General features: G+C 47.0%; 1 protein-coding gene across 6 annotated transcripts in view; it reads left to right on the forward strand.

Annotated features, from left to right (window-relative positions):
• Positions 1–16,746, forward strand: part of LOC124002966 (voltage-dependent calcium channel subunit alpha-2/delta-2-like) — a 359,322-nt gene that overhangs the window by 208,381 nt on the left and 134,195 nt on the right. For 5 of the 6 annotated variants that reach the window (XM_046310832.1, XM_046310833.1, XM_046310834.1 and 2 more), the window contains exon 5: positions 11,421–11,465. The exons of the other annotated variant lie outside the window; for it this stretch is intronic. In XM_046310832.1, the coding sequence (XP_046166788.1) occupies positions 11,421–11,465 (45 nt within the window). The remainder of the gene's footprint in view (positions 1–11,420; positions 11,466–16,746) is intronic. 6 annotated transcript variants of the gene reach the window in all.

Here is a 16,746-nt window from a genome sequence, read left to right on the forward strand (position 1 = left end):
GTGACTTGTTTGTTTGTTTGTTGTGTGTGTGTGTGTGTGTGTGTGTGTGTGTGTGTGTGTGTGTGTGTGTGTGTGTGTGTGTGTGTGTGTGTGTGTGTGTGTGTGTGTGTGTGTGTGTGTGTGTGTGTGTGTGTGTGTGTGTGTGTGTGTGTGTGTGTGTGTGTGTGTGTGTGTGTGTGTAATTACAAAGTCATTAGCAGGTGTCCAGAAGATATATGGATATGACTGTAATCTCTCCTCACATGATGGAGAGCTTGTCTGAGATTTAAATGTCAAACTGTCTCAACTTGTCTTGTGAGAGCACACAGCATGCCCACCAAGAGGTAAGGTACACCCTGACACATACATGCTAAACCCTTCCTCCCTGACAGAAGCCAATATGTGTAGTGTGCAGGTCTATACAGTATTCCACCAAATGGGCTGGTTCATATTTAGCCCAGTGGGCCTGTCTAACTTGGTTTTATTTGCACAAAATGATCATTATCGGGCTAATACTGGTTGCCTCAAGTAAACAAATGTTGTCGCATGGAGTCCTCAAGGAACGAAATGGGCCGGTGTGTTAGAAATGTTAATTTTTTAATATTTTTATTTCACCTTTATTTAACCAGGTAGGCTAGTTGAGAACAAGTTCTCATTTGCAACTGCGACCTGGCCAAGATAAAGCAAAGCAGTGCGACACAAACAACACAAGGTTACACATGGAATAAACAAACATACAGTCAATAACACAATATAAAAAAGGTCTATGCACAGTGTGTGCAACTGAGGTAAGGTAAAAATTAATTAGCCATAGTGGCAAAATAATTACAATTTAGCAATTAAACACTGGAGTGATGGATGTGCAGAAGATGAATGTGCAAGTAGAAATACTGGACTTATATATGACCTGGAGCCAGTGGGTTTAGCGATGAATATGAACCGAGGGACAGCCAACGAGAGCATACAGGTCGCAGTGGTGGGTAGTATATGTGGCTTTGCTGACAAGTGTCAGAGGCTATTTTGTAAATGACATCGCCAAAGTCAGAGATCGGAAGGATGGTCAATTTTACGAGGGTATGTTTAGCTGCATCAATGAAGGATGCTTTGTTGTGAAATAGGAAGCCGATTCTAGATTTAATTGTGGATTGGAGATGCTTAATGTGAGTCTGGAAGGAGAGTTTACAGTCTAACCAGACATCTAGGTATTTGTAGTTGTCCACATATTCTAAATCAGAACTGTCCAGAGTAGTGATGCTGGACTGGCGGGCAAGTGGGGCAGCGATCGGTTGAAGAGCATGCATTTAGTTTTACTTGCATTAAAGAACAGTTGGAGGCCACGGAAGGAGAGTTGTATGGCATTGAAGCTCGTCTGGAGGTTAGTTAACACAGTGCCCAAAGAAGGGCCAGAAATATATAGAATGGTGTTGTCTGCGTAGAGGTGGATCAGAGAGTCACCAGGGACAACCAGGGATGTTAGGGATGATTTCTGGTCCCAGTCCAGCCCTGTATTCCAGCTACTGTACCTGCTTTTACCATATGAATCTACAGCGTCTGTGTAACGGCGTTCGTCTGTTGAATGAAGAAAGTCGGACCGAAATGCAGCATGTAGGTTACTCATGACTTTAATGAACAGAATAGCGGTACATGAAATAACTGAAATACAAAAACAACAGAACGGAACGTGAAACTAATTACAGCCAATCTGGTGACTACAACACAGAGACAGGAACAAACACCCACAAAATACAAAGCGAAAGTCAGGCTGCCTAAATACGGTTCCCAATCAGAGACAACGCGAAGCACCTGACTCTAATTGAGAATCGCCTCAGGCAGCCAAGCCTATACCACACCCCTAATCAGCCGCGATCCCAAATACTACAAACCCCAATACGAAAACAACATATAAACCCATGTCACACCCTGACCAACCCAAACATATAATAAAAACACAAAATACAATGACCAAGGCGTGACAGTCTGTATCTACATAGGGCGGCGCACAATCGGCCCACCGCTGTCCGGGTTTGGCCGGGGTAGGCCATCATTGTAAATAAGAATTTGTTCTTAAAACCTGTCTAGGACACACGTTCCGCTAACAGAATAAATCGTTGTTTTGTTCCATAAGGTCCATTACTAATGTCCAATTAGCTGATTTTGCTAGCACGGTTAGTTCACATGTCCAAAAGCTGGCGCTGGTCCAGGCAAACTCGTTATATTCCAGGTCAAATGAACTGGTCTAACTAAGTAGAGAATCAATCTTCAGGATGTTATTTTCATATATATCCAATAACGCTTATATATAATGCATATATATACAATAACGCTGATGCCACGGTGCCAGGACCGGTTGGTAGCCCAACATGCATTGAAATGGTGACATGTTCGTAGAGGAGTGAGTTCTGGGCCAACTCCGCCCATGGGACGTACCTTGACCACTCCCCTGGCCGGTCCTGGCAATACGACCGCAGAAACCTACCCACCTCCTGGTTCACTCTCTCCACCTGCCCATTAATCTCGGGGTGATAACCAGAGGTCAAGCTGACGAGACCCCCAGACGCTCCATAAACTCCCTCCACACTAGGGATGTGGACCCTGGGACTCCGATCAGAGACGATGTCTTCCGGCACCCCGTAGTACCAGAAGACGTGGGTAAATAGAGCCTCCGAGTCTGTAGGGCCGTAGGGAGACCAGGCAACGGGAGGAGACGGCAGGACTTAGAAAACCGATCCACAACAACCAGAACCTCACGTTCCTAGCCAAGGTGGGCCACCAGTACTTCCCCCTAAGACTCCGCACTGTCCTCGCCACACCAGGATGACCTGAAGTGTGTGTGCCCACTGAATCAGTTGATCACGGACACCAAGCGGCACATACTTGCAACCTGTAGGACATTGTGGAGGCGCAGGTTCCACCCGTAACACCCGCGCAATGTCCGCGTCCACCTCCCATACCACCGGTGCCACCAGCCTAGAAGCTGGAAGGATGGGAATAGGATCGATGGGCTGATCCTCCGTGTCATAAAGACGGGATAGTGCGCCGGCCTTTCTGTTCAGGGAACCTGGTCTTTTACGAGATGGTAAACCTAAATCGGGTGAAGAACACAGCCCACCTTTCCTGAAGCGGATTCAGTCTCCTAGCTGCCCGGATATACTCCAGATTCCGGTGGTCAGTCCAGATGAGGAAAGGGTGCTTAGCCCCCTCAATCCAGTGTTTCCACACCTTCAGGGCCTTTACCACAGCTAACAACTCCCGGTCCCCCACATCATAGTTACGCTCCGCCGCACCGAGCTTCCTCGAAAAGAAAGTGCAGGGACAGAGCTTCGGTGGCGTGCCCGAGTGCAGTGATAGCACGGCACCCACCCCAGCCTCGGACGCGTCCACCTCCACTATGAACGCAAAAGAGAAGTCTGGGTGCGCCAACACGGGCGCAACATTGAACAGCGCCTTCAACCGATTGAAGGCTCTGTCAGCCTCTGCCGACCACCGTAAACGCACCAGCCCCCCCTTCAGCAGTGAGGTAATGGGGGCCGCTACCTGGCCAAAACCCCGGATAAACCTCTGGTAGTAATTGGCAAACCCTAAAAAAAACACTGCACCTCCTTCACCGTGGTTGGAGTCGGCCAATTACGTACGGCCTTAACGTGGTCACACTCCCATCACCACCCCCGAGGTGGAAATGAGATAACCCAGGAAGGAGATGGTTCGTTTGGAGAACACACAATTCTCAGCCTTGACGTATAGGTCATGCTCCAGCAGTCTACCAAGCACCTTGTACACCAGAGTAGACCGATTATGATTTTTCAACGCATATACCGATGCCGGTTTTGGAGGACCAAAAAAGCCGATACCGATTTAAATCGGCCGATATTTTTTGCTTGTTTATGTAATAATGACAATTACAATAATACTGAATGAACACTTATTTTAACTTAATATAATACATCAATAAAATCAATTTAGCCTCAAGTAAATAATGAAACATGTTCAATTTGGTTTAAATAATGCAAAAGCAAAGTGTTGAAGAAGAAAGTAAAAGCGCAATATGTGCCATGTAAAAAAGCTAACGTTTCAGTTCCTTGCTCAGAACATGAGAACATATGAAAGCTGGTGGTTCCTTTTAACATGAGTCTTCAATATCCCCAGGTAACAAGTTTTAGGTTGTAGTTATTATAGGAATTATAGGGCTATTTCCTTCTATACCATTTGTATTTCATCAACCTTTGACTATTGGATGTTCTTATAGGTACTTTAGTATTGCCAGTGTAACAGTATAGCTTCCATCGCTCTCCTCACTCCTCCCTGGGCTCGAACCAGCAACACAACGACAACAGCCACCATCGAAGCAGCGTTACCCATGCAGAGCAGGGGGAACAACTACTAGAAGGCTCAGAGCGAGTGACGTTTGAAACGATATTAGCGTGCGTTAACTAGCTAGCCATTTCACTTCGGTTACACCAGCCTCATCTCGGGAGTTGATAGGCTTGAAGTCATAAACAGCGCAATGCTTGACGCACAATGAAGAGCTGCTGGCAAAACGCACGCAAGTGCTGTTTGAATGAATGTTTACGTGCCTGCTTCTGTCTACCACCGCTCAGTCAGATAATTGTATGCTTGTATGCTCAGTCAGATTATATGCAATGCAGGACACGCTAGATAATATCTAGTAATATCATCAACCATGTGTAGTTAACTAGTGATTATGGTTGATTCTTTTTTATAAGATAAGTTTAATGCTAGCTAGCAACTTACCTTGGCTTACTGCATTTGCGTAACAGGCAGTCTCCTTGTGGAGTGCAATGAGAGAGAGGCAGGTCGTTATTGCGTTGGACTAGTTAACTGTAAGGTTGCAAGATTGGATCCCCGAGCTGATAAGGTGAAAATCTGTCTTTCTGCCCCTGAACAAGGCGGGTAACCCACCGTTCCTCGGCCAACATTGAAAATAATAAAGTGTTCTTAACTGACTTGCCTAGTTAAATAAAGGTATAAAAAAGAATATATATATATATATATATATATTATTTGTATTTTTTTAAATCGGCGCCCAAAAATACAGATTTCCGATTGTTATTAAAACTTTGAAATCGGCCCTAATTTATCGGCCATTCCGATTAATCGGTCGACCTCTACACCAGAGACACATGCGCAGCGCGTGTGGTGGAATAGATCAGGATATCATCGATATATACAACCACGCCCTGCCCGTGCAGGTCCCTGAGAATCTCGTCTACAAAGGATTGAAAGATGGCTGGGGCATTCCTTAACCCATACGGCATGACGGGCCCGATGTGGTACTAAACGCGGTTTTCCACTCGTCTCCCTCCTGAATACGAACCAGATTATACGCGCTCCTGAGGTCCAGTTTTGTGAAAAAACGTGCTCCGTGTAATGATTTCTGGAGGAAGGTAGCGGGTAACTAAACCCCACTGTGATGAAATTGAGACCTCTATAATCAATGCACGGACACAGACCTCCCTCCTTTTTCTTCACAAAAAAGAAACTTGAGGAGAAGGGTGAAATGGACGGCCGAATGTACCCCTGTCCCAGAGATTCCGTGACATATGTCTCCATAGCCAATGTCTCCTCCTGTGACAATGGGTACACGTGACTCCTGGGAAGCGCAGCGTTTACCTGGAGGTTCATCGCACAATCCCCCTGTCGATGAGGTGGTAATTTAGTCACCCTCTTCTTACAGAAGGGGATAGCCAAATCGGCATACTCAGAGGGAATGCGCACAGTGGAAACCTGGTCTGGACTCTCCACCGACGTGGCACCGATGGAAACTCCCATACACCTACCTGAACACTCCTCTGACCACCCCTGGAGAACCTCCTGTCTCCACGAAATCCTGGGATTGTGACTGGCCAGCCAGGGAACGCCCAGCACCCCTGGAAACGCAGGTGAATCGATAAGGAAGAGACTAATCCGCTCCCTATGATCCCCCTGCGTTACCATATCCAGTGGAACCGTGGCCTGACCCTAATGGTCTAAGAAGGGCACGGGGAAAGGTGGGGATCTATCGGCACCAGAGGAATTCCCAGCTTACGGGCGAGTCCGCGATCCAGAAAGTTCCCAGCTGCGCCTGAATCAACCTTATGCTGGGAAGAGGGAGAAAATTCAAGGAAGAAAATCATTATAAACATGTGACCAACAGGGGGCTCTGGGTGAGTTTGAAGCTGACTCACCTGGGGTGACCAAGAAGTGTTCTACCTGCCCTCTCGACTCCCAGACGGGCTCCTCCAGCACCGGTCGGACGTGTGTCCTCTCCGACCACAGCTGGTGCAGGAGGAGCCTCCTCCTCTGGTACCCCTCGAAGCAGTTCCCCCCTAACTCCATAGGAATGGGAGCGGGAGGGCTAGGAGGTAGAACTGGCAGGACCCTTTCTGAACACTGTCGTTCCACCCGGCCCCAGCGGCCAAGCTCCGGAACTCCAACGCAAAGACCTGCGCGCTCCTCGTCTCCTGCCTAAGGTGGAATAGTCGCTCACCCGCCGCTCGGCCCTCTGGAGGGTGGTCTCTGGATAGTGCTCCCTTGCCGAGTCTGGGCCATTCCAGATAGCATTGGCCCACTCCAGAGCTTGACCCATCAGGCAGGAGACGAGGACGCTCACACTCTCCTCCCCTGAGGGTGTCGGCCTCACAGTAGCCAGGTACAGCTCAAGCTCCATCGTACTCCCTCGGGGGCGCAAGATGAAGTGCGCTGGAGCCGGACGCCGCTGGAGGAGTAGGTTGACTCGGAGGAGCCGGAGGTGAAATGGGGAGACCACTCCTCTCCCATTGGTCCATTCTCTCCATCATCTGGTCCATCGCAGACCCAATCCGATGGAGGATGGTGGTATGGTGGAGGACGTGCTCCTCCATTGATGGAAGGGGGGTGGCTGCTGCTCCTGCTGACTCCATTCTTGTGGTGTAGGCTTCTGTAACGCTCTTAGGCGTAGTGGGTGTGTAGTCAGGCGCAGGAGGCAGAAGGTACAGAAATAGTGCTTTATTTACGGACAATCGTACGCGCCAAGCTACTGGGTGCACATACACGATCCCCCAAACCAGGACTTAACAAGTCCGGAGGAAAACCCAAAAGTGAGACGCACTACCACACAATAACACAGTGGGAAAAACAAGCCTGCACAAAGAGCAGGCGGGCCTACCGGCTTAAATAGCCCAACTAAAAAAAACTCAAAAGACAGCTGTAACTATTGAGACAAAACCAACAGAAACGGAGAAGGGATCGGTGGCAGCTAGTAGACCGGTGACGATGACCGCTGAGCCACCCGAACAGGAAGAGGAGCCACCTTCGGTAGGAGTCGTGACACAATGCTTTGTTAAAAGCTTTGTTTTGTTGTTTCTACTTGTCATATGATCATTTGAAAAACAATCTTCCATATACAATTACAATTATTAATTTGAGCCAGTTTGTTACAGTAGGAAACAAGAAATATTAATTATTATGTGGATACATAATACATTAGGGCAAATCGAGTCTGAAATTACACAAAGTGGAAATGACAAACTTTAGAAGCCTTTAGAAGATTGAATTGCTCAGCAACAAAAGAGTGATCAAATTAAGACCCTAAAATCTGTAGATATATAATTATTTAATAGTCATTCATTAGAGTATTTGATAGTGGGTGACAAATAGATAAGAAAAAGGATAGAGAGCAAGTCAGAGTGACAGAGTTCAGACAGGAAGCAGCAACAGAAACCAAAAGACAGATAGACAGACATGGTGAGAAAACACAAAAAAGTCACACTATAATCTAGAGCAGAGGGGACTGTTTCTATAGCAACAGTGGGCACCTAACCTGCAGCTGCACTGTATTCACTCAATCTGAAATTGGGTGGGAATGCTGCCTGGTATTGAGGGGAGAGAGATGGGGAAGGATAATACTGCCTGGTATTGAGGGGAGAGAGATGGGGAAGGAGAATACTGCCTGGTATTGAGGGGAGAGAGATGGGGAAGAGAGAATGCTGGCTGGTATTGAGGGGAGAGAGATGGGGAAGAGAGAAGGCTGCCTGGTATTGAGGGGAGAGAGATGGGGAAGGGAGAAGGCTGCCTGGTATTGAGGGGAGAGAGATGGGGAAGAGAGAATGCTGCCTGGTATTGAGGGGAGAGAGATGGGGAAGGAGAATACTGCCTGGTATTGAGGGGAGAGAGATGGGGAAGGAGAATACTGCCTGGTATTGAGGGGAGAGAGATGGGGAAGGAGAATACTGCCTGGTATTGAGGGGAGAGAGATGGGGAAGGGCGAAAAGGCAGGGAGAGCGGAGAGGAGGAGGAGAGGGAGCAGACACCTGAGATAAGGGTAAAGAGACTGAGGAGTGTGGAGAGATGCTGTGCGAGCGTGCCATTCCATGAGTGTGTGTGTGTGTGTGCCGTGTGCTCTTGCTTGTGTGTGTGCGTGTGTGTGGTTTGTGTGTGTTTAGCTGGTAGTTGTGCTGAGAGAGGGTAGTGTGCTTTATTAGATATGTTTAACCTAGGCCCTGGGCCCTAAGAGACCAAGGACCAGCCAGCCTAGGGGGATTTGAGAGACCACAGATAGGGTGCCTCACCATGTAGCCTCTGTTTGTGTGTGTGCCCTTACATAAAACCATTACATGTTAAAAGAACACTTGGAAAAAACACATAATTTCCGGACACGTGTGAACAAATCATGTGAAAAATGTAACACGAAAAATACACTACCGTTCAAAAGTTTGGGGTCACTTAGAAATGTCCTTGTTTTTGAAAGGAACGCCATTTGTCCATTGAAATAACAGGCCAGCATCCCGGAGTCGCCTCTTCACTGTTGACGTTAAGACTGGTGTTTTGCGGGTACTATTTAATGAAACTGCCAGTTCTTAAACTAGACACTCTAATGTACTTGTCCTCTTGCTCAGTTGTGCACCGGGGCCTCCCACTCCTCTTTCTATTCTGGTTAGAGACAGTTTGCGCTGTTCTGTGAAGGGAGTAGTACACAGCGTTGTAACTCGCTGTTGGCTGGGCTCCCTGCGTGTGCCATTAAATCCCTACAACTCATCCAGAACGCCGCAGCCCGTCTGGTGTTCAACCTTCCCAAGTTCTCTCACGTCACCCCGCTCCTCCACTCTCTCCACTGGCTTCCAGTTGAAGCTCGCATCCGCTACAAGACCATGGTGCTTACCTACGGAGCTGTGAGGGGAACGGCACCTCAGTACCTCCAGGCTCTGATCAGGCCCTACACCCAAACAAGGGCACTGCATTCATCCACCTCTGGCCTGCTCGCCTCCCTACCACTGAGGAAGTACAGTTCCCGCTCAGCCCAGTCAAAACTGTTCGCTGCTCTGGCCCCCCAATGGTGGAACAAACTCCCTCACAACGCCAGGACAGCGGAGTCAATCACCACCTTCCGGAGACACCTGAAACCCCACCTCTTTAAGGAATACCTAGGATAGGATAAGTAATCCCTATCACCCCCCTTTAAGATTTAGATGCACTATTGTAAAGTGACTGTTCCACTGGATGTCATAAGGTGAATGCACCAATTTGTAAGTCGCTCTGGATAAGAGCGTCTGCTAAATGACTTAAATGTAAATGTTAAATGAGATCTTCAGTTTCTTGGCAATTTCTTACATGGAATAGCCTTCATTTGTCAGAACAAGAATAGACCGACATGTTTCAGAAGGAGCCTGTAATTGAACCCACAAATGCTGATGCTCCAGATACTCAACTAGTCTAAAGAAGTCCTGTTTTATTGCTTCTTTAATCAGAACAACAGTTTTCAGCTGTGCTAACATAACTGCAAAAGGGTTTTCTAATGATCAATCAGCCTTTTAAAATGATAAACTTGGATTAGCTAACGCAACGTGTCTTTGGACAGAGGGGTGATGGTTGCTAATAATGGGCCTCTGTACGCCAATATATATATTCCATTACAAATCTGCAATTTCCAGTTACAATAGTCATTTACAACATTAACAATGTCTACACTGTATTTCTGATCAATTTGATGTTATTTTAATGGACAAAAAATGAAGGAAATTTCAAAGTGACCCCAAACTTTTGAACGGTAGTGTATACATTTCACATGAGTCAGACACGTACCACATTTAAAATACATTTTCACATGTGAACAAATCGCATGTGAAAAATGTCACTTGGGAAAAACAGACACATGCGTCAGACGTGGTTTTCGGACACGTGTGAAGTTTCACATGCATTTTCACATGTTTCTTTTTCCATACCCACCACCCTTATGTACCGTCTATAAGTGTCTTCCTGTTTACATCCCTCAACTACCCTTCCCCCCCCTTTCCACATCTTCTCTCCTTGTCCCACTGTCTATCCAGATCATGCATGGCTGCTGTGTAGAGAGAGGAGGCAGAGTGTTCTGGTACTGGAGGATAACGAGCATCGGTCTGAAGGGAGAGGACTCTGCTTCTCTGCTTCCCCGTCCGGAGGCCCCCCTAGGCAAGGCCCTGCCTCATGTTAAGTGTCAATAGGAGTTTGGGTCAGGCTGCGTCTGTCCGTCTGTCTGTGTGGGTTGTTTGGGGCTGAGCCGAGCCGTGGTTAGCTGATGACTGACTCCCTGATTAGTGCTGGAGGCCAGCCCGGGTCCTGGTCACGGACACATTGAGACTGGACTGTCTCAGGGAGAGATAGAGACAGTGAGAGAGAGACAGTGTGAGAGAGAGAGAGACAGTGTGAGAGAGAGAGATGTGTGTGTGTGTGTGTGTAGGGCTCCCTCAGCCTCTCCTCTCCTCTGCTGTCAGAGAATGAGCAGAGCTCCTCCACAGCGTGAGAAGCAGTCACTCCAGTGCCCTTGAGAGCGTGTCCTCATCCAGCCTCCCTCCCAATGATATTGAGGCGGGCCCAGACTTATGCCGCACCGTGCCGCACGCAGCCCTTGCGAGGAGGTGGGGGTCGGAGGGAGGGGGCAAGCTCTGGGCTGGGGAGCGTGGGGGTTGTGGGCTTTGGGGGCGTACAGGGAACGCTGCAATGAACTTGGCTTCTGTCCTGTTCTGTCTTTTCTTTCCCCTCTGAGATGAGAGGCGCTATTTACCATGAACTCAACAGACAATAAGCAGTGGATGAGAGTTCTAGGGAGCAATGCTCGCTCATTCCACTCTATATACTCATCCTAAATCCAGCTAACAACCACTGCACCATAGTAAATCATGCCATACATACAGCATAGCACTATATTTCCTATTATAATAAATACCACGTTACAACACTACTAGATTGCATCCTGTACTGCATTAGAACACAGCACGTCTCAGAAACACATTCCACAAAGTTCCATTCCACAATCTTTCATCACACTACCTCCCCAGTGTTCTGTGATGCTGATTATATTCTCATGCTGTCTAGTGTGTCTGAATATAACCTTGATATCTTCATACAGCTACACCAGCAGAAGAGCCTAATGGATATAGTCACTGCTATATCTTCTCTCATCACCTGTCTTTTCACCTTTCTTTTCCGCGCAGGAGAGCGACATGGAGTACTATGATTCGAAAGCGGAATCAGACTATGTGAGTACAGTGATGTGTGTCCTCCCAGTCCTGCCCATCCTGCTCCCCTGTACGTCTTGTTGTCCCACTGGTCACAGGCCTCCGGGCTGTCTGTGTGTGTTAGTACGCTGCGGCTATGAGTGTGTGTGACAGGCCTGGGGCCAGCACAATGCATGTGACCAAGCTCCCACTAACTGTCCTCCCAAGAGATTCAGTCAACCATGATGTACCTACCTACCTAACCCCAAACCCTGAAGTACTTACCTACCTAACCCCAAACCCTGAAGTACTTACCTACACTCTTAGAAAAAAGGGTTCCCAAAAGGTTCTTCGGCTGTCCCCATAGGATAACCCTTTTTGGTTCCAAATAGAACCCTTTTTGAATCCAGGGTTTCGTGTAGAACCATCTGGGGAAAGTGTTCTATGTGGAACAAAAAAAGGGTTCTTCAAAGTGTTATCCTATGGGGACAGCCAAATAACCCTTAAAGGTTCTCGATAGCACCTTTTTTCTAAGAGTGTACCTAACCCCAAACCCTGAAGGACCTACCTACCCACCTAACCCCAGAGCCTGAAGGACCTACCTACCCACCTAACCCCAAACCCTGAAGGACCTACCTACCCACCTAACCCCAAACCCTGAAGGACCTACCTACCCACCTAACCCCAAACCCTGAAGGACCTACCTACCCACCTAACCCCAAACCCTGAAGGACCTACCTACCCACCTAACCCCAAACCCTGAAGGACCTACCTACCCACCTAACCCCAAACCCTGAAGGACCTACCTACCCACCTAACCCCAAACCCTGAAGGACCTACCTACCCACCTAACCCCAAACCCTGAAGTAGCTACCTACCCACCTAACCCCAAACCCTGAAGTAGCTACCTACCCACCTAACCCCAAACCCTGAAGTAGCTACCTACCCACCTAACCCCAAACCCTGAAGTAGCTACCTACCCACCTAACCCCAAACCCTGAAGTAGCTACCTACCTAACCCCAACCCCTGAAGTAGCTACCTACCTAACCCCAAAACCTGAAGGACCTACCTACCCACCTAATCCCAAACCCTGAAGGACCTACCTACCCACCTAACCCCAAACCCTGAAGGACCTACCTACCCACCTACCTAACCCCAAACCTTGAATGACCTACATACCTATCCCCAAACCCTGAAGGACCTACCTAACGCCAAACCCTGAAGGACCTAACTAACTACCTACCTACCTAGCTACCTAACCCTGAAGGACCTACCTACCTAACCCCAAACCCTTCAGGACTTACCTAACCACAAACCCTTCAGGACTTACCTAGCCAGAAACCCTGAAGGATTTACCTACCTAACCCCAAACCATGAAGGATTTACCTACCTAACCCCAAACCCCGAAGAACCTATCTACCTAACCACAAACCCTGAAGGACCTACCTACCTAACCCCAAACCCTGAAGTACTTACCTACCTAACCCCAAACTCTGAAGTACTTACTTACCTAACCCCAAACCATGAAGTACTTACCTACCCAACCCAAATCCTGAAGTACTTACCTACCTAACCCCAAACCCTGAAGTACTTACCTATCTAACCCCAAACCCTGAAGTACTTACCTACCTAACCCCAAACCCTGAACCTACCTAACCCCAAACCCTTACTTACCTAACCCCAAACCATGAAGTACTTACCTACCCAACCCAAATCCTGAAGTACTTACCTACCTAACCCCAAATCCTGAAGTACTTACCTACCTAACCCCAAATCCTGAAGTACTTACCTACCTAACCCCAAACCCTGAAGGACCTACCTAACCCCAAACCCTGAAGGACCTACCTAACCCCAACTGCACATAACCCCCACTTGTCAAACCTTAAAGTACCCTCACCTCAACCGTCGAGTACCTAATACCTAACCTCAATTTCTTAACCCTATGAAGCCCTTGTGAACTTGCCGAACTAACTATCTAAAACTGAAGTACCTAACCCTACCAATCTACTGAGTATTTCAAACCCTAAATGTCTTCTGTGCATGTGACAGCGACTGCAGCTCCTACTTTCCTCCCAGGATAGGAAAAACCCTGGAGTACATACAACTGTGGACGTCAGAAGCACTCTGTGGGTTTTACCTCAACCAATGCCCCAATAAATAACCAAGGAACAACCAAACACAAGACAGGATAGTAGGCCTAGACTATACCACACATACAGTTGAAGTCGGAAGTTTACATACACTTACGTTGGAGTTATTAAAACTAATTTTTCAACAACTCCAAAGAAATTATTGTTAACAAACTATAGTTTTTTACAAGTCGGTTAGAACATCTACTTTGTGCATGACACAAGTAATTTTTCCAGCAATTGTTTACAGACAGATTATTTCATTTATATTTCACTGTATTACAATTCCAGTGGGTCAGACATTTACATACATTATGTTGACTGTTCCTTTAAACATCTTGGAAAATTCCAGAAAAGGATGTTATGGCTTTAGAAGCTTCTGATGGACTAATTGACATAATTTCAGTTAATTGGAGGTGTACCTGTGGATGTATTTCAAGGCCTACCTTCAAACTCAGTGTCTCTTGGCTTGTCATCATGGTAAAATCAACAGAAATCAGCCAAGACCCCAGAAAAAAAAATTGTAGACCTGGTTCATCCTTGGGAGCAATTTGGGAGCAATTTCCTTGGGGAATTTCCAAACACCTGAAGGTACCACGTTCATCTGTACAAATAGTACGCAAGTATAAACACCATGGGACCACGCAGCCTTCATACTGCTCAGGAAGGAGACGCGTTCTGTCTTCCTAAAGATGATGATACTTTGGCGTAAAAAGTGCAAATCAATCCCAGAACAACAGCAAAGGACCTTGTGAAGATGCTGGAGGAAACATATTCTAAAGTATCTATATCCACAGTAAAACGAGTCCTATATCGACAGCAAGGAAGAAGCCACTGCTCCAAAACCACCATAAAAAAACCCAGATTACAGTTTGCAACTACACATGGGAAGAAATGTCCTCTGGTCTGATGAAACAAGAATAGAACTGTTTGGCCATAATCGTTATGTTTGGAGGAAAAAGGGGTAGGCTTGCAAGCTGAAGAAAACCATCCCAACCGTGAAGCACGGCGGTGGCAGCATCATGTTGTGGGGGTGCTTTGCTGCAGGAGGGACCGGTGCACTTCACAAAATAGATGGCATCATGAGGGGGGATATTATGTGGATAGATTGAACCAACATCTCAATCTCATCAGGAAGTTAAAGCTTGGTCGCAAATGGGTCTTCCAAATGGACAATGACCTCAAGACATCTGTCAGGAAGTTAAAGCTTGGTAGCAGACTTCCAAAGTTGTGGCAAAATGGCTTAAGGACAACACTAGTCAAGGTATTGGAGTGGCCATCACAAAGCCCTGACCTCAATCCCATAGAAGATTTGTGGGCAGAACCGAAAAAGCGTGTGAGAGCAAGGAGGCCTACAAACCTGACTCAGTTACACCAGCTCTGTCAGGAGGAATAGGCCAACATTCACCCAACTTATTGTGGGAAGCTTATGGAAGGCTACCCGAAACATTTGACCCAAGTTAAACTATTTAAAATAAATGCTACCAAATACTAATTGAGTGTATGTAAACTTCTGACCCACTGGGAATGTGATGAAAGAAATAAAAGCCTAAATAAATCATTCTCTCTACTATTATTCTGACATTTCACATTCTTAAAATGAAGTGGTGATCCTAACTGACCTAAGACAGAGAATTTTTACTAGGATTAAATGTCAGGAGTTGTGAAAAACTGAGTTTAAATGTATTTGGCTAAGGTATATGTAAACTTGTGACTTCAACTGTACATGGCTGTATAGTAACTATCGAGACTTCATGTAACGTCGCTATTAATATGAGTCACCTATAGATCCACCTGCTGAGTCCACAATCCTCTGTAGAAGGAATTTTATTTTTATGTAGCTAGGCAAGTCAGTTAAGAGCAAATTCTTATTTACAATGGCGGTCTACCCTGGCCAAACCCCGGCCAATTGTGTGCCACCCTATGGGACTCCCAATCACGGCCGGTTGTGATACAGCCTGGAATCAGACCAGGGTCTGTAGTGACGCCTCTCGGGAGCCCTATGCAGGGTGTCCTGACAATGCCTTAGTCTGTCACTGGTCTGGGAACAGTTATTAGTCCTTCCAGAAGATGTAAAGGTCACAGTGACTCACCACTCCTCTTTGTGCTACCAAGCCACCTGATTAATTGGCTATCAGTATCAAATGGATTAATTCCCTACATTGTCCGAGCACAAAAGGAAGGAAGGAATGAATTAGGAGGGAGAGACAGAGGAGAGAGAGAGTGATGGAGATAGAGAAAGATGACGGAGACAGAGAGAGACGGAGGAGAGTAATGGTGGGACAGAGAGAGAAAAAAGAAAAAGATGGAGATAGAGAAATATGTGGACGGACAGAGAGAAGAGCTAGCTATGTTATAAATCACGGTGTGATTTTCATGGTGTGCGGAGGCAGCCCTCCTGTGATTAATGACACAGCACTTTAGGGCCTGTCAACACGTCTAATTGGAGGACATCGGTCATCATTAAAATGGTACTGCTGGGGCCAAGCCCCTGACAAAACCCATGGCGCACCACAGCATACCGCTAAAGGTCACCCCACCTCCATTGTGTCCAGAACCAAGTGACTGGTTATGAAGAGGTAAGTGAGGGAGCTTTTGGAGGAGTGTTTAGTTTCTCCACCCTCCTATTCCTTCACCTCCATCACCACCCTGTGTCCTGTCACTGGTCCACAGTGTTTACTCTCTCCAGCTGACCCTTACTCCTGTACCCTCCCTCTAAACTAACCTCTGTCCGGTCTTCTCCGTCCATCCTCTCCCCATGTCTGTTCATCCAATCATCCCTTTCTCTCCCGGGTTGTAGTGCGTCCCTCCACCCTCCAGTATAAACACTCCATAATTAGAATGTTCGCCAGATGTTCTGGACTCCATATCGCTCACAACTTTGAATTGATGGCCTTTGTGGCACCCGTATCTCACAGTACCCTTGGGAACGTAAGTGAGTACCACCACAGTTCTGCCTGCCCAAAAGGTGACACTGTCTGTGTCCTCCATCTCCGGTTCTCTGTGTCCAGGCGTAAAAACAGCATATAGCGGCTATTCATTTTTTTAAAGGAATATTCCACAGTAGTATGTGTGGAGGAAGCATTGGATGGGATTGCTTAGTAGTGGGATGATTAACACCTCATGTTAAAACTATCTTGAGGTCTAGCCCACTAGTCTCGCCCTTATCCGTACCAAACTCTTACTAGCAAAC

The sequence above is a fragment of the Oncorhynchus gorbuscha genome, linkage group LG18, assembly GCF_021184085.1.
Source record: "Oncorhynchus gorbuscha isolate QuinsamMale2020 ecotype Even-year linkage group LG18, OgorEven_v1.0, whole genome shotgun sequence".
NCBI classification, from domain to species: domain Eukaryota; kingdom Metazoa; phylum Chordata; class Actinopteri; order Salmoniformes; family Salmonidae; genus Oncorhynchus; species Oncorhynchus gorbuscha.